Source organism: Pleurodeles waltl, chromosome 8 (genome assembly GCF_031143425.1).
Source record: "Pleurodeles waltl isolate 20211129_DDA chromosome 8, aPleWal1.hap1.20221129, whole genome shotgun sequence".
NCBI lineage: Eukaryota > Metazoa > Chordata > Amphibia > Caudata > Salamandridae > Pleurodeles > Pleurodeles waltl.
The window spans coordinates 518,365,988-518,390,636 of NC_090447.1; the positions used below are offsets into that span (position 1 = coordinate 518,365,988).

General features: G+C 43.0%; 1 protein-coding gene across 9 annotated transcripts in view; it reads right to left on the reverse strand.

Moving 5' to 3' along the window:
- CDKL5 (cyclin dependent kinase like 5) overlaps positions 1–24,649 on the reverse strand; it is a 1,213,679-nt gene that overhangs the window by 75,836 nt on the left and 1,113,194 nt on the right. For all 9 annotated transcript variants that reach the window (XM_069204517.1, XM_069204511.1, XM_069204514.1 and 6 more), the window contains exons 14-15: positions 22,306–22,404; positions 21,739–21,844 (exon numbers count right to left, since the gene is read on the reverse strand). In XM_069204517.1, coding sequence (XP_069060618.1) covers positions 21,739–21,844; positions 22,306–22,404 — 205 coding nt within the window. The remainder of the gene's footprint in view (positions 1–21,738; positions 21,845–22,305; positions 22,405–24,649) is intronic.

Below are 24,649 nucleotides of genomic sequence, written 5' to 3' on the forward strand. Positions count from 1 at the left end.
GGTTGTTGCTCCGGCTAACTAGCAGTGCCTCATTTCTCCCACGGGGAAGAAATGATTGGGCAGCCGAGCGCATGACATCTTTGGAACTTCTCAGGGAAGTCGTGGTCACTCAGATCCAAACCAACTCTCTCATTCACAATATGGTCTCATATACAAATGACAAAGACAGTATAAGTTTTATATAATGTTTTAATAAAACGACTGTATTTTAGATATTAAGGCGTGAGCCGCAATAACCAGAACAATACAACATAGTAGGATTGATATAGTAACCAGGAGAGTAAAACATAGAAATAAAGCTATCATAATTCCTAACCGTTTCTACTCTCCCTCTGCTTGTTCTATTTAGAGCACAGCATGTTAAGCTTCCAGCTTGCCTTTCTGTATCACTAGGGAGACGGACACACTCATACCTGAGCAAAGGCCTGTGATCTGGTTCAGCATCTGCAACGAGGCAGGCAGCGTCTAGTTGTGGTTCCCTGGTCGGAATCTCCCTCTTGCATGTATTGGGACAAGGAAGTGATTTTATAACTAACATGCCATCGTGATCACAAAATGTTCCTACGCAGGAATGGCAAGTCTAGACTCCTACCACGTCTATCGGCAATGTACCAGACTGTATCCTTGACGAAAGCACAGAGTGAATATGTTATGAAGAACTCCAGTGCTGAAGTAGGCAAAACAGTGTGATATGAATAAAAAACAACACCGTAGAACTGGCTATTCTGTAAAATAACAGTACGAAGCCTAATAAAAAGCATTTAGAGTAAAGTGCACAGAGGCTCTAAGCTGTTAGCAAATGAATAAAATATATTTAGGGCAAAGTGCACAGAGGCCTAAAGCCTGAAGCTAATGCGCAAAATATAAGTAAAACTGACCACACTACAGAACCACAAGTGTCATTATACCTAGTCTAACAGAACTGCAGATTTAGGGTTTCTTACCTTCCATTGCTCAGGAGGTCAGAAAGCATGACATCACCTATTAAGGCATTATCACACTGATCACACCATTACATTTGCCAGAGGTGCTATGTTTTTCCTCAAAAGACTAAAGTCCCAACTAAAACCAACAGGCTTCCGATCAACAGCCAAGGTGACAGTAGTATCCAGAATCAACTACAACACCACCCCATCTATTGGTTCTTACAAACATTATATAACCACTCTGAAAGCTATACACCACTTGGATGCATCATTTTTTTTCTGGCTTAAAGAAATCTGAGCACATTATCCCACTGTTAAAATACCTCCACAGATTCACACTGGAGCCAGAATCAAGTTTAAACTCACCTGCCTAACCTTTAAAGAACTGATATATCAACAACCTACCTACCTTCATGACTTTAAATCCTTGGCGGTTCCTTCATTTCATACATCTTTACCACCCAAACTAAGGCAGAAAATCCATTCCATTCTGCAGAAAGATACAATATATTTTCAGCATTTATCCCCATTTCTAACTCTTTCTCAGAATGGCTTCTGCCTACCATTGAGATCAGTGATGCAATAACCTACCCTTTCCACATCATTCCTGAATCCCTGCAATGCATTTGTATGCTAATTTTTCCTTTTCAAGTACAGCTGCAGACCTCTTTAGCTCTCTGGAAGACCTCCTGTCACTACATTTTCAAAAGAGTACAATATGAAGAAAGAGTGAGTAGCGGCTTTGGGTAAGCCAACTACCAACTGGCTTTCATGCGTTTTGGCATTGCTTGGTTGAGCTTCCACAGCATGTAGCATTTCATTGATGGTTACATTGTGTAACTCCTACTTAAGATCAGTATGTGTTCTCTCTTATATTTACTTTGCTGACATGATGACATTTTTATTGATGGTTTATGTTTTTTTTTAGAACGCGTGCTTTCTTTAACGACAGTGCTATTTACAATGCACTAATGCCCATTTATTTCCTTTACTTTGCGGTCATGGTCACATGATGCTTGATTTACAGCTTCTTGCCAATGCAAAGCAAAGACGTACAATCTTCAAGATGCAACAAAATATTTGCCCTTTGTCAAAAATATCTCTGATGTAATACTGAACACTTACAACATAAAAACTTTATCTTTTCACAACAATTTTCTTTGAGGGTGCAATTTAACAAGGATAGTGCAGACTACTCAGCAAATTGGCCAGGTTTGCAATTTCCATATTGTTGCAGCACCGGTTGTTGCCTCACTAGGGGATTTTCTTTATAGAACAACTGAGGGCCACACTTACGAAGTAGCTCAACAATACCCCTAAATTAAAACCTTAACATGTTGACTTTGCAGAGGCCTGTTTACCTATGTGCCGACCTCGACCTTTTTGTAGAAATGTGTGGTTAACAGACCGCTCTATACTGTATTACACACCAATGACATGTTAGCTTTTGATCCCACACAAACTCGGTTACATGGTTTAGATGTATTTCCTTTTTTCAAAAATGCATTATTTGAAGAGCACCTTCTCAAAAGGTAAAATTGGGACACTTAGTAAATATCTGTAGCAGTAACACTTTTCCTAGATAATAGAGGCAGATGCATTAGAAAAAGTTCTCCATTACATTTATTGGAGTATGGGGTTTTCCAAACATGGCTGACCTTTCATACTGAGGAACAAAGTATAGAGAACGCTGCTCATGCGTGGTGAGTTGAGTATTTTATGAAAACCTCGGGGAAGAAGCATTTTGAGCGACTGTTGAAAGCTTATGGAACATATAATGTAAACTCCTCTGTATGCAGCTGAAGATGTAGAAGTTCTTTTGAACATTACTTTATCAGTTCCAGAGCCCTGCGACTGGAGCATGGTGTGACCTTAGTGGCAACCTTATTCCTATTGTTAGATCCTGATCGACCTTGAAAGGCCTACATGTAAACGTGTAGCTTACTTCAGTACTTTTTGCCAGCGCTCCCAGCTCCTTGAGAATGACCAGTAATGAACATGTATAAGTTTCCATTGCTTCTTCAATCTTTACTTTCATGTCTCCTAAGGTCAGTCTCTCAAAAGAAGAATTGCTACTTGCTTTCTCTTAGAAAAAAAATTGCACGAGTTTGTTTGATATGTTAAATCTACTTTTCTCTCCCCGTTTTCCTATCATTTTTAATCAAACCTGTCAATTTATGATATTTCAACTTACTTTGTCTTAAAGATCTGGGCCTCTTTTTCTTACTTTTATTGATCAGTCTCTCCACATCCCCCTGTAATACTCACTCGGACAAGGTGAATGTTATGTATGTATTATTATTTATATGGCGCAAACCCATTTGTGAAGAAACAGAGCTCTTTATATTAGGTGAGGGGTTGGAAGACAATTTACAAGATGGTGTGCATCAAGTGCACCTGCGATGTCCCTGTTGCCAATCGGCATTGGTCGATCTGTGTTACATACTTTGGTCCTGCCCTTCCCTCACAACATATTGGTTTTCTATGCATGCAACGTTACAGAGCTGCCTGATATCTACTCTTGGGAGGCCTGCTCCATGGGCATTTTCAAGCACAGGAAGCGTCACAGGATACGCACCCGCTTTGCCAGCTTAGCCCTCCTGCAGGCGAAGAAAGTCCTGACTATGCATTGGAGGGACGCATCAACGCCGCCTGTGGCGCCATCACATGGGCAGTGTGCAAACGAGGGAAGGCTGCAGGGGAGGCTATTTGGTACAAAGAGGCTCATTGACTATGCAACATTTCAATCTCCAATTTCTGGGACACATTGTCCGCAGGCTCCTCTCTCACCCCATGCCGGGCCCAACTAGCAAGCAACTTTACACCACTTTCAATGACCCGAGGGCTCTCCATCTACATACTACATGCACCTGGTTTCAGCACACACTGCCTCGCCAGCATCCCTGTGTGGACTACATCCCACACTGCCCCCGACCAAGTGGCTGAGATGCAGATGGCACCTTACTCTGAAGCTCGACAGCCGCCGTCCCATCGATGATTGTTCTCAGTTTTGCACGCCTGGTCCATTCCTCACACCTTCTGTTGGTTTCAAGGGCTCTTTCCCCAGACACAAAGACAACTTTACCTGCACAGAATGAGCATGCAGCAACTATGCCCTTACCCCTCGAACTGGGCAAACCCTGCTTGCAAGGTTGCCATTGAGTCGATGTCCAAAGGATACTGCATAATACATTGAATTACTGATGTAACTATACACTGCTGTTGACCTCACTACGGGGGATTTGTATTACCTTGACACTGTGTTTCCTTGAAAATTCTTAATAAAATATATATATATATTTTAAATATAGGATTATACAAATTTTACACATATTTAGAGAGGGGGATTAAGTGTTTTGCCCAGAATCACACGATGTTGAGCCTAGCGCAGAGGCCAGGATCTCTTCTCTACTGGAACAACTGGAAGTTTTTGCTGCTTTTGACATAGTGGATCATGTTTCAGTTTAGTCTTTCTACATTCTATGGGGATTTCTGGTTCTGTTGTTTCCTGGCTTTTGTCTTATATATCAGGTCGTTCTATTGTGGCACTTTTCAAGATATACTACAACACCTGCTCCAGGGCATGCGCTTATTCCATTACTATTTATGCTCTTTGTGGTTCCACAATTTTGTATTTTTTTCTGTAGGTTTTGACACATTTTTATGTTGAGTACACTGAAGCTTATTTCTAATTTCATACATTTACTGTTTTTTCTGCATGTTTCTCTGCCGTTTGTCAATTTACAACAGCCTACAAACTGAAATACTTTTTTACCACCATCACTTAATTTATTGTCCTCCATCTTCCTTTACATCTACTGAGAGTGCTCACAACCTTTGTATAATTTCTAACTGTGGTCCTACTTTTTAGAAATAAATCTCACTGATCTATCTATCATGCTTTTGCTAACTGTACAATACAAAGAACATTCACTGTGAAACTTCTCATTCTCAGTCTCAACGTGTCTCATTTAGACAACGGCTGTTCTCTGTACCTACGCTTTCAATAGTATGCTTTACTTCTATTACAAGCAATTTTTCCCTCGCTTGTTGAAATGCACAAAACTCAAGCATATAGGACAGCCGGCTATCGAGCTGATGAAATCTTACATGAACGAGCCCTCCCCCCAACCCTTCTTAACATCTCTCCCTTGCTATACCTCTCCCCACCTTTCTCCTCCCAGTAGTTGGGAGAGCGACCTCAGTCCAAAGTGTTCTCGTTCCCTGTATGCCCTTGCTGTACCTGAAGTCCATGATATGTTTGCCATTTTTCCCTCACCTTTTCAAGCTTCCTGGGGAACCCATGCTTTCAAAGGCTAATCCTTTTGCCTCTATTGACATATTCATATTCTCCCTCCTTTGTACTACGGTGGGTGCTTGCGACTGCCCCACAACTTAGCTAGTTCTAGTTTGGCCAATATGAACCCCAAAAAGCAAAATCCCTGCAGGTGGCTATAACTACATCATGATTTGGGATTCCGAAGAGTATAAATTGGGACATTTCTGGTATTTCAATCCTATAACTTCTTGAATCTACTGTTTCACATTTCCCCAGAACCCCTTAATTTTGTGGTATCCCCATATGATATTTAAGAATGTTCCCTCCTCTACTGTATGCTTCAGGCAGCTAAGGATAGCAGCCCTGCCGATTCTGAATAGTTGAGTATTATATTACATCTGACTCAACTTTTTCAACTGTATTAACCTTAATCAGGATTTCATGTCTACCTCTCTTGGGTGCACGAGGGCTTCCTCCCAATCTGTAGCTTTCATTTATCCAATATCCGCCTTCCATCTGGCCTGTAGGTTTTGAAAGTTATCTGGTGCATGATTAATCAGGTTACGACAAAGATGTAATACTACCTTCCGGGGTATTCCACCCTGTAACCCAGTTCTCTATGGGTGAATGTTCCTGAATATCCACACGCGGTGCCTGCTCCCTTCAGAATGTATGTGCTAGTTGCAACAGTTTGTATCGTTGACTGGGGGCTAACCGATATTAGTGTTACAGACTTTCGTAGAGTTTTATCTCCCCCTCACAGAGGAAATCTCCTAAGGGTGCTACACCCATAAGCTCTCACTTCTTGAAAACCGTCATTTTGTGAACTTCTTTGAAGGTCTTACCCTTCCATAATGAAGTGGACAGCGTAATATTTCTTAGCCAACTAATGACTCTATGTGCCTCCTACCACACTTTCAGGGTTGCTTTCAGTGGTATAAGTAAGTGTTCTCCTTTTTCCTATTAAGAAATGAACAAAGAAATCTGGCCTCATTTGTATTCTCCCGACTTGCATCGTCGGCGCAGTGTGGGAGGTTAAACTCCACTCATTAATAACCTGTAAATGCATGGACCTATAATATGACCTAATGTCTGGCAGAGCCATCCTTCCATTGTATACTCTTGGCCCTGTTGTTCCAGGGGAACCTTCTCGTTATGTAATATAGTTAGTAAAGTAAGCTTCAGGTATTTCGGATGGGGTATTTTGCATCACATATAGTCGTTTTGGTAAGGTAATCATTTTATATAAGAAAGCTCTTCCCATAATGGTTAACAGTAGTGTGTCCCACCTATTCACACCCACTCTAAATTCCTCTGGGACTCTTTCCAAGTTCCTTTCTAAGAATCTATACCCATCTGCGGTGATCATGAGTCCCAGGTCTTTGAACCCCTGTTTCACAACCCGCAGCTCTCTCAGTCCCTCTGCCGACACAGGGTGGACTGTTTCTAGTTGTTGCAATACCCGGAGTATTCCTCGAAATTATGAAAGTGAGTTAAAGCAGTACATCATCTGTATAGAGCTATATTTTCTCTGGTACCCCCGTAACCTCTCAGAACCCCGACATTTCAGCCTTATGCCAAATTCAGTTCACCATGGGCTCCAAGCATAACACAAACAATAGTAGGGAAAGTGGGCACCCCTGGTCTTGTGCCTTTTCCAACTGAAACACCTCAGATGTCACCCTATTCGTTCTCACCGCTGCTGTAGGGTTTTTGTAGAGCAAGGCCACAGCCTTACCAGCACCGTGCTCTCCGTGTTCAGCAGCGAGATCAGCCTATATGAGGTACATTGTTCTCAGGGCTTAACTGGTTTGGGAATACCCCAATAACTGCATGATTTAAATCAGGTGGGATTATTGCCCCCCAGAGCGCCTACTATTTCAAACCACGAGGTTGTCATCTAGTGCGTCTCGGTTTTCAGCCATGGTAACTACAATGGTACTTCTCTTAGGAAAGCTTCAATACCCGAGGCAGTTCTGTTATGCCTTGAAGTGTATAACCACTTATATTATTGAGTGAACGTCTTCCTTATGGTGATTTTTTTGTGGTGGCCAATCTCACCTCCTCTTCTCGCCTGTCCAACCATGCTAGGGCGTAACCTACTTTGTTGCCTGTGTCACATAACTGATGCTGTGTTAGGAGAGGTATTGATTGGGTGCGGCACTATGCGTAAGGTTGCAGTAGTGGTTCCATGTCACTCCTAGTTGTATGTACATTTTGGGGTCCACCCTTTGTATTCACTCCGCCTCCAACCGGAGGAGCTGCTTCTCCAAGTTTGGCACCTACTGTCTCTCCCTTCTTCTTGAAGGCTATAACATTTAGGGCCGTCTCGGAGTACTTTTTTATATGCTTGCCAAATCTTATCTGTGGAAGCCACCGTCCTCTCATTTTCTTCAAAATATACCTTGGACCCATCCCACAAGGCTCCAACTGCTCAATATCTCGCAGGGCCCACACATTCAATCTCCATACCATAGAATCAGAGTCATAACCTGCAGAGCAGAGTGATCAGAAATGCCTCTCGCTAGTAACATTGCCTCCCGGATCAGGGAAATTTGTTTCAAAGGGAGAAAAATGTAATCTAATCTCGAGAGTGACCCATGCACCCTGACAGGGGGCGAATACAGTCTCTCCGGGGGTTGTTTAGCAGTCCACACAGCAACTAGGTCTAGGGCCTTCGCAAATAGTGCCAGGTCTGTTGGCCATCCCCACAGAAGATTCTGCCCCCGAGTCCTGTCATGGTCTGGCATATAACTTCATTGAAATTTCACGCTAAGATATGGAGTCTGACCTCGGGTTAAGTAGCAGAGACTGCACCTTATCAAGTACTCCGCGCTGTAATCTGGATGGTGGGCAGACTTCAACTAAGAGGACTGTTGGTTTATTCTGCAATTCCAGGACTGTGACGTACCAACCGTTCGCGTCCACCCATCTTTTGTTCGCCTGAGTTGGTGGGTCATGTTTTACATGGATTCCCACACCCCTGGAGCCACCTGTGTAGCCTCTGTGTGCCAATAGGGTATATTTGCCCTTCTGAGACACTACAATTGTTTCCGAGGAGTTGTGTCCCCTGCAAGAAGACTATGTTAGGGGAGTGTTGTCAGAGATATTGTGTCACTATTTCCCTTTTAACCTTAAACCCAAACCATTTGCGTTCCATGACATTATCTTTATTTGGTCCTTCATGTGTACACTATAATAGGGCGTGTGAGGATAGAGGTGTGGGGTGTGTCTCACGTTACTCCGATCCCTTCTGACATTTTTCTCGTACCTCCTGAAATCTGTATGCAGTGCCTGAAACCTTGTTGCACGTCAGTCCCTTGTGTCCTTTCCCCCCACCCAACTTTCCCTGTGCATAAGATCAAAACTACCCACTTCCCATACTGCAGAAAGGTCTGTCATCCCTTCCTCCTTTCATATGGAGAACCACAACTTTTAGGCCAAGCCCCAAACTCCCCTTCCTGAACTTTCCAACTGCGAGTTCACCTCTAAGTTTGGCACCCATAATATTACTATTCTTCTGTGGCCAGACAGTCACTACATATAGGGCCTGATTACAACTTTGGAGGAGGTGTTAATCCGTCCCAAAAGTGACGGTAAAGTGACGGATCTACCACCAGCCGTATTACGAGTTCCATAGGATATAATGGACTCGTAATACGGCTGGTGGTATATCCGTCACTTTACCGTCACTTTTGGGACGGATTAACACCTCCTCCAAAGTTGTAATCAGGCCCATAGTGTATAGACTGCTCTACCCATTCAACCTATGGGTTGTGTTTCAGGAGACATCACTTTTTTTTTTCAAACACCTAGAGAGGGCATAGGAGTGGATTGAGGAACACCTCTCAAGGGAATCAAGGGGGCCTCCCCCACTGGACCTCCCAACCAAGGAGACTCAAGGCGGGTAAGTGAAGCAGCAGTGTTGATACACTTGTAGGACTCACCGAGCACGCTCACAGAGGATAAGAAAAAGATCAGCCTTTGGACTAAAGAAAGGACTTTACATGGAGTGAGACTCAGAGACAGAATCAAGAGGGGAAGAATCAGGCGAACAGAAGGTAAGTCGTGGTTTGTTTTGATTTTGGTGAATGCGTGAAGGAAGTCTGGGGGCTTAGGCTGAGGTTTAAAGTTCTTATAGATAGTGGTGATCTTCTCATGGAAAAAGTTGGTGAGTGTCACATAGTTCTTGGGAGATGTTGATACTAATTCTGTGGCTGTGGGGTTTAGGAACTCTGACAATGTTGAAGATCTCTATTCTGGGGTTGGAACTGGACTTGACACAGTAAAAGAATAACTGAACTTTCTTTGTACCCTACAAAGGGAACAACAAGATCTCTGCAAGACCTCATTTAGGTCTCATCTGTTAGCAAAGACTAGAAATGAATTGGATTCCTATGGAACAATGTGTTCATTGTATGATTGGTGGCTGTTAAATACATTCAAGATGGGCTCAATTCATCATCTTTTAGATTTTTCTCTAGGTTGGTCCAAATATAATAATACCAATCTCTCCCATGTCTCCATTTATCTGTTCAAACATCTATGCATTTTTTTTGTAAATGTTACAAATTTATTTGTGTAAAATATTTGGTTCATTTGCTGAGAAAGTGTATTTTTATAACTTGAAGACCTGCATTGAGTGCCTTCTCCTTTTTTCCCTAGTTCTCACTGCTTCCAACTTGCTTTTGCCCCAGTGTTTTGTATGACTTCTCCTTGTTTTTCCCTCAATTTCACTGCTTTCGCCTTGCTCCCCCCCCCCCCCAATTTTTTGAGTGCCTCCTCCTTGCTTTTCCTTGTTTTTCACGGTTCCCCTTGCTTTTTCCCCCATTTTTAGTGTGCCTCCCCTTGCTTTACCTTTGTTCTCATTGCTTTGCCCTTGCCTTTTCCCCCATTTTTGTGTGCCTCTCCTTGTTTCCCCTCATTTCCACTGCTATCTCCTTGCTTTCCTCCTGTTTTTACAGCATTCTCCTTGCTTTTCCCCCCATTTGTTTTGTGTGCCTTCTCTATCCTTTCTCCTTGTTCTCACTGCTTTCTCCTTACCGTTTCCCTGTTTTTATGTGCCTTCTCCTTGTTTTTCCCTAGTTTTGCCTTGCTTTACCCCATAGTATGCCTTCTACGTGCTTTTCCCTCGTTTTCACTGCTTCTTGCTTTTTCACCCATTTTATGTGTGCCTTTTTCTTGCTTTTCCCACGTTTCACTGCTTTCTCCGGGACCTGCAAGCACCTGGATACTCTATTCGGTGATTAGCCACATTTTACAAGTCCCTTTTAATTGATTGATTGGCCCATTACCAACCTGCCAAACTCAATCATATCCCCGGTCTCTATGGGATCCTTCTCATCTTAGTTCTTTTGTCTTTTTGGATTCAAAACTCAGTGAGCCTCTCCCCTACCCTAAGTTTAAAAGAAATCTGAAGGCTCATCTGTTGAACTTGGTTTTGCGTGACAGATATACCTTGTATATAGTTGTTGCATTGTTTTATTTCACACCGTTTTTATTCTGTTATCCAGTTTGAACTGTGAACTAACATGCACTTTGACTAAAAACTCTATATAAACTCAAATAATTAAACGAACATTAATAACATTTTTGAAACATTGCTTCAATAGGGGTTTCCTACTTATTTAAACACTCATAATTATTTGAAAGCCTTGGTAAAGTTTAAACTGATTTAGCTGCAGATTCAGGGGTACTTTAAAAACCTCAACTTTACAAACTAATGCTCTACAACAGTGGTTCCCAACATGTGGTCCCGGGTCCCCTGGGGGTCTGCGAAGCCTCATCAGGTGGTCTGCGACTGCTTAAAAAATTAAATAATCTTAACAGATTAGGTCCCTAGGTTGAAGTAATGATTCAGTGGGGGTCCCCGGATTCCAATAATGATTCAGCGGGGGTCCCCAGGTTCCAGCAATGATGAAGTGGGGGTCCACAGAAGTCAAAAGGTTGGGAACCACTGCTCTACAAACATACTGAAGGGAGATATTTTTCCTACTGAGAATCAGGGGGGGACTCTCACTGACAAACAGAGATGAAAAGAATTCATTCGGGATTTATCCATATGTTATTTGTGTAATTGTTTAATAAAAGACTGAACTCTTGCTCTTTTTACATGCTCCGCCTTGAAAAGTGCTTGGCAAGGTTGTTTGCACCCAATGTCTTTGAAAACTGACATACCGGTATTCTCCTGGTTTTCCCATACCTGGTTTCCCAGGACTGGTAACATCAGACCTGATACTGGATTTAAATTCAGGCTGGGAACATCGCATGAGGTTTTGGCTGCAACAGCAGCCAATCCTCAACCCTGGGTCTCCACCAAATGTTTTCTTCCGCAATTGCCTCTTACCTATTCTCCCTTTCCCTCCACAAGCAGGTGGTAAATGGGAACATTAAATTCGTCGGAGAACAGAGAACATTGCGGAATTCCATACAGTAATTCCGTATCTGCAAGGCATCCAACTCGTAGTAGCTGGATTTTCATGCGGCGACAGTAACTCCGGGCGATGGGAATCTCCGCATGGACTCCCATTTAACTCGTAAACAGTGCCTGAATAAGTAACTGGTAACAATAGGCATTGGAAATAGCTCAGATTGCACATTCGCACTTTCACAGTAATTATACCCCAGGCCCAAAGAGCAGCTTGATAGCAGGACTCCTGACTCACTTCTGTTCTAGTGCTGCAGTGGGCTGGGTTGGTGAGGAGATAATGGGGACAATGTGGCAGCTGTATTTTCGGTGGCGAGAGGCATCATCTATGGAGTCGCTAAAATTATCAGTTGGTCGTGGAGTGAAAGAGCAGTAAAAAAAAAAAGCCACTAGGGATCCCTTCAGACATTGGTGTGCGAAGGTGGCGTCAAATGATGGGAGATTTGGACTTCGGGACTCCTGGATATTTCCAACTCTACGCGTCAAATGGGGTTTCCTTTCTATTTTAAGATTAGCTGATGCGTCTGTGTTTTCTTTTGATTATTCAGTTCATGCTCGTTCTCTACAAATTGTATCTAAAGAGTGTTTTGATGTACGAATAAATAATTCAGTCTGACTTTGTAGCTTGTCATTTTGCATTATATAACTTATTTTTCATCTGGCGCTACACAGACAGAATGTGCTTGTTAGAACTCCAAGCACAATCTGCAGTACATGGAGACGGCTGAGTTAAATATGTCGATCATTACATGAACTGAAGGGTTTTTCTAAATAATACAATGTAACTATCAGATATGTAATGCTAGGATAACAGAATATTTTAGAATATATATTTTTTCAATGAAAGGACATGATAGATTGCTCCTCTGCTATGGCGGAGGAGCGTCGTCAACCCCCACCTCCGCGAACAGCAGCAGCTGCAAAACTTTAACAACATAAGGATAATAAACTGTGTTACGTTGTTAAAGAGGCGGGGCCAATGGGATGAAATAGACAAGGGGAGTGCACTGTGCACTACCCTCAGTGCGCATGTGTGTTTGGTTGACAGTCTCGGGCCAGCCAAACATACATGCGCACTGCTCTCTCCAACCCGACACTATGTTGCTGGGCTGGAGAGAGCAGGCACAGGATCCCAGTCTGACTGAGCACGCCCTGGCTAGGCGCTCCAGCCAATCCTAATGCTGCTCTGAGTACCATCAGGATTGGCCAAAGGGCAGGCTGGGAGCCTGTGCCTCCCTGCAGTGACCAGAAAAGAGGAGCTGTGCGACAGAGCAAGTACGTTTTTGTTTTTTGATTTTATTTTTTAACTTAATGTTATAGTTCCCCAACCTCCCCGCCCCTTTATGGCGCATGAGCCGCGACTGCCAGGATCCGCTTTTCTAGATACAATTGTGCTCTTAGTAGTGGAATATGTGTAAATCATTTTCAAATAGGCATGACATTGACAGACATCATGATAGGCAAGGCAAATAAAAGCTTTAAAGTATGGGTCATCTCACATTTTCGTCCATATCCAGAGGCTCTGATATAAATAGTGCAGCAGGTCTGTGGCACCTGGGCTCAGTGTTCTCAGGGGCCACTTTACCCCAACTGTAGTTTTTTTTTTACAACTGAACCAAGGAATAGGGGCTCATTTTCAATTTGTTTCACTACTAAACAAGTCAATTCAAGTAAACTCATGTAATGATAGACAGCCTTTATGTATACATCAGCTAAGGAGCAAATGTGGGTGGATGATGGTGCACCTTTGAGGCATACACCAAAGTGGATGCAGGTCGAGCCATCGCCCACTTACTAAGACTTCCTTTCCTACACTTTCTAAGACATGCAAATTGTCTGCCAGTCTGGAGGTAGACCACAGTAGGAGCCAGACTAACAGAAGGAGTAAAGAATGCAGAAATCTGTTGCAGAACCCCCGAAGAAGGTCAGAAAAGAAGAACACCTGAGGACTGGAGTACTCCTGTTGCCAAGTAATTAACTGACAGGAAGGAACAAGTGTCTTCCTCATTTGGTCTTTCTGGAAAAATGTAAGGTATCTGGCAAAAAGTATCTTACTATGATCTCATCCCAGACCTTCTAAGAAGTGAGAGGAGAAGGAAAGCTGAGATGAGCTTCAGAGAAGCTGGGAATGTGGAAGTCAGGGGGGAAGAGATGGGAGAATGGCAGAGCAATGAGAGTAGACAGTGAAATACCAGTCTGATGAAATCACTACACCGCCAAGCCCTGTCCTCCATGTTGGGCTAGCTCTTATGGACCCATTTTAACAATAATCCTTATATCGGGCACTAACACAGAACACTCAAACAGGTAACTACTGAGGACCCCCACTAACTCGGACACTTGTGTGATTCATATTGTGTTTTTGTAGCACCGGCTGCAAACTACAACTTTATGGCCATAACTGCTTTCAGGGGTGAAGTGCTTCTGTATCCCGAAAGCAAGAGTTACAGTTTCTGCCAAGTTATATATTTGAGCACAAAGATAATGAGTCTTTCCAGGACATACAACAACACAACAAACAGATAACAAAGCTTCTTCCCACAGTAAAAAAGAAAGCAATACCAGAGACAAAAGTCTAACAGAAGGCATCTTCCTGCTGTCAAACACATTAATTACTCCTTAAAATAATCAGTACAAGATAGCTATCATAGGTGGGATCACTCCCTACATATTTTTCCAAATGGCAGTTAATTACCTGTGGTTCACTTTCTATCATTAGAGATAGTTCTGCAATTGTTTAGAAAATTCCGCTCCAGAATGGCGACACATACATTTCATTTATGGCACTGTCTGATAGAGTATTTTTTTTTTGGTCACAGCCTACCAGACATCAGAGTTGTCTGGTTTGCTAAAGACATCCTGGGTATATACAGAAAGTTAACCTAGGAATGCATTCTGCCCGCTGCTTGCCATTGGCTCTGTGGTTTGTAAATCTCATTTTCTTGCTTTCCATTTGCTGGCTTTATTTGCTTAAGGCTGACCAGATTGAGTTCAGGCCTTCCCTTGCCAAAACCTTATTCACATAATCCTTCTGAGTTCTCCCCTTCTGTACACAGGGGTGTAAATCTTGTTCTCATCTCGTTACGTTTGCTGTGCATTCAAAGACCTACATCAAAAGCCAGGCGCTGTATTCAAGGGCGCTTGTTTACCCTACTTTCTCTGACTTGAATGTGAGAGGATTTATGTGACAATCTTGCTGGATAGTGAGGGTACAAAAGAGTTTTTACTAGCGCACTAAATGAACTGTGTAAATATTTCAGAATATATCAGAATTATGAATGCACATATGAAGCAAATTTCTTGTTCTTTCTGAAACGTGCTAGAAACAAATACAATATAATGATCAAACCAAATAATGAATCCAGGTGATGCTTTTTCTACACATTTTCATCTGTGCACTGTATAGTTTTATTGGTAAAACTGTATGTCTGTGCAAATGTAATGGTCATTTTAATTGAAAATGTGTTTTCTCTAATGGCAGTGTGCTACCACACCATGAATACTCTACTCTAGCCACCCCACTCTACTCTGCACCACTCCACACCACTGCATTCTACTCTGAACCACTCCATTGCACTCTGGACCACTCCACGCCACTGCACTTTATGCCATTTCACGCTACGCTTCTCTGCTCTACCCTGTACCACTTTACGCAATGCCCATGCACTCTTCGCCACCCTACTCTACACCACTGCATTTTTTGCCACTGCACGCTACAGCACCCCAGTCTAAGCCACCCCAATCTACTCAGCACAACTCCACTATACGCTGCTGTACTTTACGACACTCTACGAGACTCTACAACACTCTGCAACATTGCACTCTATGGCAAAGCACTCTACAACAATGCACTTTACTCTGTAACACTTACCTCTGTGCCTCTGCACTCTACGCCAATCCACTGCATGCCACTCTAATCTACTTTGCACCACTGTACTCTACTTTACTTTACTCTACTAAATTATACTCTATGCCACTCTACGCAACTGCACTCTACCCTACACCAGGCTACTGAACGCCACTTCACTCTAGTCTGAAACAATCTACTCTAAGTCACTGCACTCTACATCACTCTACTACACTCTATGCCACTCTATTCTTAACCACTTCACTCTATGCCAATGCACTCTCCACAACTGCACTTTGTCACTGCGCTCTATTCCGCATCACTGGACTCAACACCACTATATTCCACTGCACTCTGAGATTCTACTCTGCAACACTACACTTTTCGCCACTGAACTCTACACAACTCTACTCTTCACTATGCCACACTATGCTACTCCAGTCTACACCACTGCACTGTGTGGCACTATACTCTACTCTCTACCACTCTATGCTATTCTACTCTGCACCACTCTAAATCACTGTACTCTATGCCACTCAACTCTAATCTGCACTCTACACTCCTGCACTCTGTGCCACTCCACTCTATTCTGTGCCACTGCTCTCTGCATCAAACAACTCTACACCACTCCACTGTGCACCACTCTACGCCACAGGACTCTCTGCCACAACACTCTATGCCACTGCCTCTGTGCCACTCTAATCTGCATCACTCTGATCTGCGGCACTCTAATCTGCCCCACTCAACAATGAGCCACTCCACGGCGCTACACTGTATGCCACTGCACTCTACATCACTATACTCTGCAACACTCTAGGCCAATGCACTCTACACCAGCCCACTCCACTCTATACCACTCTTGTATATGCCAATCTATGCAACTCCTCACTATGCCATTCCAATAAATGACACTCTGGCACTCCACTGTACAGCACTCTACTCCACTCTTCGCCATTACCCTCTACGACACTCCACCCCAATCTTCTCTATGCTGCTAACTTTTAGCAATGGTGAACAGCAGCCATGCTGGTGTACAACATGGCTAAAAGACATTGGCAAAGCCAATAGCTCTTGAACAGGCAAGAACTACTGGTTTTGCCAATGCTTGTTATGCTTTGTGTTTTTTTGAAGGCGACCTGCTTGCTCATTTCTAACTCATACTTAAATAATGTCATTCAAGCGTCATTGGCCATTTCGGAGGTCAGTTTCTTGTTTTCACGTTTATTGTTTTACTTCACATACCTCATTCCAACCCAGAAGCAACTCTTGAGACGCATTATAGCATGTACAGAGATCATTTGTTAATGAAGTATGTCTGATACTTTAATAGGGCACACTCTAATGGCAGCTTTCTACTCATACTGTATGGAGGTTACCACACCACTTTACGCTTTTCCAGTAAGTTCTCTGCATAGAGTTTTACTAAGTCCTTCACCTCTGCATCTTTGTCTTAACAGACCACCATGGGGTCCCTTCTTCTCACCATATTGCTATATCCTACCATTACCACCACTTTGTCTGCTTCCTTGGGTAAATGTTCCTTTGCAAGTACTGGTCCCACTTTTCTTTGGCATTGTTATTAGGGGAAGTTCTTTGTGCTCTTTCTTAATATAGTATCTCGCCATCCTTTTCTGTCATTTACCTAGACTGGCCAGCAATCCCTTTTCTAGTTATCCTTCACATTTCAGTACAGATACTGGCTGAAACTCACATGGCCTACATGTTTTACATGGATATGGCAATTTATCCATGTAGGATCGTCCACCATATTGAAGCCCTGTGGACACAGCGATGGACTAAATAACTTTGCTACTGTGCTACTTCCTTCATCCTCTAAGATTCACTAACCTGCTTAGGGGGTAACCGATTTTTCTACGGCATTTTCTGACGTAGCATAGAGTATACACTACTTTTATTCAGCTACTGACCTCTCGAGAATCAGATAGATCCCTAATTACCTATATTCTTGCGAGGTGGATTTTTATTATTTATATCGACCTCCAAATATTTTTTTACAAATAGTTGCTAACTTTTTGAGTACATATTTACTTCTTGGGCAATTAATTATAGGCAAATGGGCACATGGGTATATATGTGTTATTAAATGTGGCCCATTAACACTTTTTTTTAGAGCAAATGTACTAATAAACGTACATTCACAATTACTGAGGTTCAAATGTCAAACTGCAGTTTATTATGACAGTAGAAACTTGACACGAGAAATGCACTGTTTAATGTCTCACAGATTGGCATGTTACAAATACGGGGCACTTGGAAACAATTCTCTTAATGGGGAGGGGGCCTCTTCAACGTGATTTTACCATACAGCTAAAATGTAACCCTTTGCATCCTCGCCTTGCTCATTCATTTTTAACACATAAACATTAAAACTGACATGACAAACCATATACGGAGTTGCAGAATGCAATATGCTACGTACTACCATTGTGGAGGAAGTGGAACAATACATACACATACATACACCCGTTTTTGTATGTGTATACACATACACACAGCATACCATACCCTATAACTATGAGGACCGGCCACTGACCGTAATGAAGCGTATATTTACTATTCCAATTCCACAAGCGCTTTGATAACAGGGAAGGTTATAACGGGACCGATGCAAATATAACTACACTTTTAGTTTTTTTTAAATACACTTGCACGAAATTACCTAAACACACTACAGGGGCAGGTCCTCTTAACACACAAGGATAGTGTTTGTCTGGGGCCTACGGTGTTTACCCACACTATGAGGACCAATCCGGTTCTGACAGCGTGGGTTACACATGCGCACACACATCAAAATTAAACAAGTCAGCTTATACTGGAGTGCGCTACTTACAATATGTTGGCTTACTTCTTTATGTTTGTACACTTACTGGCAGTTCTATGCAACTAGTGTTAACATCACAAATAAGGTCTTGCCTCCCTTCAATACAGCTTCCTTAGGCAGACTGCATAAAAGTTTCTAGTTCCGAATCTTCTAGTATCCATTTGTGGATGGATCTCATCGATCTCCTCAAGGTCCCTGAAGCTCACCTATTCTACCTTCAAGTACCATCCCTGCTTCTGCCATCCCATCTTCTAGCAACCAGTAGTCTTATATTACTGAAACCTGGCCAAGATCCCGCTTTTGTCAGGATGGCTGTGCACCCTAAAAGCATTTCAATACTGTAGGAAGCTGGCCTGGTGTGTGGTGAGTACCTATGGTGTTATCACCTTATACCAGGTCCAAGTCTCCCCTATTAGTGAGGTTTAGAAAGTGTCTAGGAAGCCAGGGCTCTCTAGAGGTAGCTGTGGATGAGCAGCCATGACTTATCTAGGAGCCATGCAAAGCTTATGCAATACAACTACAGTCACACAGCACTTACACACATGAAAGAACCACACAGTGTTACAAAAATAAAGGTATTTTATTGTAGTAACACAAATACTAAAATGCTGTATAGGCAATACTCCACGAGGAGGTGAGTAAACACGCTATTATATACACATAATAAGTCAGTGATTAGCATAGAAAGCAACAGCAAATAGTAAAACAATAGGAAATAGTGAAAGCCTTAGGGGGAGATCAAACCATATACTAAGTAAGTGGAATGTGAAAGGCAGTCCCCCACCCAAGGAAGGTGGAATCGGTAGAGAAGAGCTGGAGGAACTAGGAACCCCAAAAGGTAAGTACCAGGGTGCCCCCCAGAGACCAGGAGAGAAGAGGTAAGTACCTGTTTTTTTCCGAAACCCACAGGAGAACTATGGAAAAGGACTGGGAGAGTCACAAGAAGAGGAGGCATCCCCCACAGGGACCCACAGGCAGCAGGCACAGAAGTCCCACTGAGCCCACTCAGCGCACCTGAAGAGGAGTCCCAAGTCGCTGGAGCAGCAGGCAGGAGACTGCTTTGCAGAGAAGAGTGTTGGAGGCTGAGGCTACACGGAGCCTGAAGATCCCTTGGAGGAGGAACAAACACACCTTGGTAGCTGCAAGGGTCGCAGTGCACAGGGGCACTGTTCTGCAAGGACAGGCAAGGTCTTACCATCTCCCAAGTTAGACAGATGGTAGAGAGGACCAAGAGGATCACTCCAGACCACCACCTGTGATTTAGGATCCACGCAGTTCCAGAGGAGAGAAGATCTACGCAGCCGGTCGTCGTTGCAGTTGGTGCTTGCGGATGCAGAGGAGTGACTCCTTCACTCCAAGGTAGCTTCCTTCTTGCTTCTTCTGCAGGCTGATGACACATGGCCCTCAGAGAATACACATCCAGGGAAATGTTGCAGTTGCTGGAAGGAGCCAGAGAAACAATGTTGCAAAGCAGAGTTGTTGCTGGAGTTGCAGATTGTCGGTTCTTGGGGGGGGTCCAGTTGCAGTCCCAGTGGCCAGAAGATTAAGTAAACAATGCAGAACGGTCCTGCTGGAATCTTGCATGTCGAATCTGAAAACCCACCTGGGAGGGAGACCCTAAACAGCCCAGGAAGGGGGATTGGTCACTTAGCAGGGTGACCACCTATCAGGAGGGGGCTATGACGTCACCTGCCTGACCTGGTCAGTCAGATGCTCCCAGGGGCCTCTGACCACCTTGGATTCAAGATGGCAGAATCAAGGTGCCACCTGGAAGAGCTCTGGGCACCACCCCTGGGGTGGTCATGGACAGGGGAGTGGTCACTCCCCTTTCCATTGTCTAGTTTGGCAGCAGAGCAGGGACAGGGTCCCTGGACTGGTGCAAACCGGTTTATGCAAGGAGGGAACCAAATATGCCCTTCAAAGCATACCGGTTGCTTGGGGAGGCTACCCCTCCCACGCCATGTAACACCCATTTCCAAAGGGAGAGGGTGTTGCCTCCCTCGCCCAAAGGAAATCCTTTGTTTTGCCTTCCTCTGCTTGAGCTGATCAAGCAGCACGAGGGCAGAAACCTGTCCGAGGGGGGGGCAGCAGTGCAGGCTGCCCAGAAAACCCCAGAAGCTGGTAGGAACAATGCTGGGGGTCCTCTAACGAGCCCCAGGAGTGCATGGAATCATACAACCAATGCTGGCAACAGTATTGGGGTATGATTCCTACATGTTTGATACCAAACATGCCCAGGTTCGGAGTTACCATTATGTAGCTGGACACAGGGAGCGACCTGTGTCCAGTACACGGGTAACATGGCTTCCCCACACTTACCAAGTCCAGGGAAATGGAAATGGAGTTCGTAGAGGCACCTCTGCTCATGTGGGGGTGCCCTCACACATAGGTACCTGCACCCTGCCCTCTGGGCTTGGAGGGTCTGCTATAGGGGTGACTTGCAGTGACCTGTAGTGAAAAGGTGCATGCACCTTTTCACGCATGCTGCAATGGTAGGCCTGCAGACACATTTTGCATGGGCTCCCATGGGTGGCACAATACATGCTGCAGCCAATGGGGAACCACTGGTGCCCCCATGCCCTGGGACCCTAAGTACCATATACCAGGGGCATATATGGGGGCACCAGTATGCCAATTTTGGGGTGTGCTAAGTCCTGAGCAACCAAATTTAGAGGTGGAAAGCACAGTCCCTGGCATCCTGGTTATCAGGATCCCAGTGAATACAGTCAGAGCACACGGAGAGCAGGCAAAAAAGTAGGGGTAACCATGCCAAAAAGAGGGTAATTTCCTACAAATACCATGTGACATCAAACGTTAATAGGGCTCAGTAGACTCCTAATAGAGAAAGAATAATTGCTGGTAAAACCTTTAGACGACCCCATCACAGTTACCACTGAAGCCATTATGACATTTGTAGAAACAAATTGACTCATTACAAAGGCCACTGTGCATTCAATGGCTTCACTTCTTTGACAAGTTTACGGCATAATTTATCATCCCTTCAGATAGTATTAAAAAACGGATATAATCACTGACTTGATAAACAGGAAAAAAAAACAGATAGCAGAATGCAATACATGAGAAATAGGCCAATGGCGCTTTTAATTCAATGTAAATATCTCTAAAAATATATTGCACGGTTGAGCCTTTCAATATCGGCTTCATTTCAATGCAAGCGCCATATCAAATCAAGATAATAACCAAAAGCGTAAAAAATCAGCAAAACACCTTGTAATTATGTGTGGTGTGTTGAAAATTGGAGCCTAAAAATAGACGATAGGTTTATTTGAAGGTTTGGCTCTACAAAGACATGAGTGTCAACAACATGCAAGAAATTCTATTGCCCCACATTCTAAAATAACCAAATCACTTTAATGCATAGCCATAAGTAAATGTGGGACGATAGGTCAAATTTACCTCTGTAAAAGCTTCCAACTCTTCTGGGCACAGTGTCACTATATATATGTCTATTTTCTTTCGATGACGATCCATCCTCCCCGTGGATTTCATGATAAACTGCACCCTTTCAGTGAGCAAGCAACAGAAAGTAACAAGTTAGAAGGACTGAAAAATAAGAGACGACAGACTGGTTACGTCTTTCTTGGGAAAAATACAGTGTTTCTTATTTAACCAAAGACATCTCAATAAAGCACTAACGTATTTGGAGTTTATGACAATCTATTTAAAAAATAAGCCTTTTCTGAGGAAGAAGCTTCAGGGAATCAGTAACGTGAAGTTCAAATGTGATGCTTTTGATAGGATTTGAAACCTGCTATTTGAGACATGACATAGGAATTGTATATCTATGCGTTACAATAGCATATAAACAAAAATGGGTGAACCTAATTCGCAAGAGATTACGAAGGACATTATATTTCTTGCAGTATACAGCAAGAAGACATGTAAAGGAGCAGCACCCAAACTTACTATTCCATACAGCTTGCACAACATTAAAAACAGTATTGTCTTTTAAGCAGTTCATACCTCCGACTTCTGACGAGTGTGGAACGCACTTGTGCCATCCCTCGAAGACTCTTTAGCTGGGGGTCTCGAATGGCTTCCCTCTGGCGCAGTCGGGTCACCCTGATAACAAACACCAAAAGTATCACCCACTCTGGTTCTTTATGGGGGTTGCTACATTTTTTGGCTGCTGTGTAAAAGTATATACGTTTGCTAGTTGATTCTGATTTAATAATCTGCCCACCACTGTTTAAGTTTCGAAAAGTATCTTTTTCAAGCTCTTGACACCCCCAATATATGTAATTCTTGAGTATTTAGTTTCCTCGTTCTAAGAGTCATTGGAATCGGGTTTGTACAAAGCAAGCCATAATGTTTTACAGTACAACAATGCAGATGGCTTTCTCATCTCCTTTGAAGCGAGTTTAACCCCGTTGTTTCTCGCAATATTTATAAGAAACACTTCTCTGAAGAAAATATCAGCAATCATTAGATAATGCTTTGAGCAGTAGCATGAATTATGAATCTGAATTCCACCCACTTCAAAAAGCAATGTTAGCAGAAAAAATCTCTATGGTCTAAAGGCAGGTTATTTAAAGCCCTAAATCAGCCATCTACTGCCCTGCCCGAGAGCAAAGCAAGAACAAAGGGACGGGTTGCAATGGTTTGCCCGACAATCAGTGCACCCGACATTTGTTTGACAAAGCTAGCATTGCAACCTATTCATAGTCAACAGAACTCCTGACAAGCATGGTATTTAGTTACGGTCACACCAAGCAACGTTCATGGGCAAAAGTGCATTGCATTGCATTATACAGTGCTTCATACCACAGACGAAGTTTCAAAGCGCATTTGTACATAGATCGCATGGTACAGCATTGAACTGCTCGAATGGAAGAGTCTGTCATATGACATATTTAAATAGTGTTTTGATGTGTGTGAGGATATGAGTCGCCCTCTTGAATTTGTCGCTGTGCTGTGTCATGCAGTGAAGTGAAAAAGGAGTGAGAGTGTGCTTAAGCTTACTAATTGTTATATGGATGGAGAGAAATGTATGAATAATGAGTGACTTGTGTGTGCAGTGTTTTGGTGTTGTGTATGCAAAGGAGTAGTATGGAGACATATGGAATAGTGAATGTGTAGTTTCACTCATTTGTAGAGGGCAGCAAAAAGAGATAATGATAGCTAGGCATGTGCTTGTGCCTAGCCTTCTTAAGTGATCTACTCCAGTTTTGGCTGGGAATCATTCTGAGTTCTCTACTGTCCACTTCTTTTGAATGATGGAAAGTTGTTCTATCTGTTCAATAAGGACTCGTCTCAACTTGAGAAGAGCATAGTCTTGACTGCCTTCCTTAATTCCAGTTGGCCTAAGATGTTTTGAGTCTTAGCTGCAACAGTATTTCAGAGTAGTGTTGCTTGTATGAAGAAGAACTTCTTGGGACAATGGCTAGTTAACTGGCCTAAAACTCTAGAATGGAGAGTTCTTATCTGAGACTGTATGTGTTGTTTTCCATTGATGGAAGGAGGACATTTGGCATGGATGGCCCTATAGAAGATTCAAAGAGACCTGAGACTGAGCATGTAGCAACATAAAGCCAATGGAGATCTAGTGGGGCTCTTACGATGTGGACATGTAAATGGATGTGTAGGTGTTTTCAGTCTGAGATGTTCTTGATTTTTTGTATTAAATTTAGTCGAATAAGTAAAAACCCCAAACAGAAGCAGCTCTAATCACCACTTTGATTTATGGCATTCCCAACACAATTGCAGGTGTTATTTCAGAAGACCTTGAGGAGAATGAGGTTGTTTCTCCTGCCAAGCAATTTTAAGGCTACTTGTTTATGAGGTGGTTTGTTTATTATGGCTCAACTGTCACATCTTAATATGCTTTAATATTTGCACAATTCTGGTGCAAGTGGAAGATGGCACATTTCACAATAAATCATCCCCTGAAGACTAGAGATCATTATAGAGTCATCCATAAACCTGATAATAAACAACCCTTCCTATCTTGAAGAGTTTAGGGTTGAAACATCTGACATATCATACACTCCAGTGTACGGTGCATTTGGTGGCAGTAAAAGTATTCTAAATGCAGATCATTGGTATACATCTCATTTAGGCCATAAGTCGAGTGTTGGACTTGTTTGCTTATGCAGGGTCATCCCCAATCTTTTAACCTCCTGCCTCCTATTTTTTATGACCTGTTGCTGTTGGCTTTTGAACTCTGAGCACTTTACCACCGCTAACCAGTGCTAAAGTGCATATGCTCTCTGTGTAAATTGTATGTGATTGGTTTATCCATGATTGGCATATTTGATTTAATAGTAAGTCCCTAGTAAAGTGCACTACAGGTGCCAGGGCCTGTAAA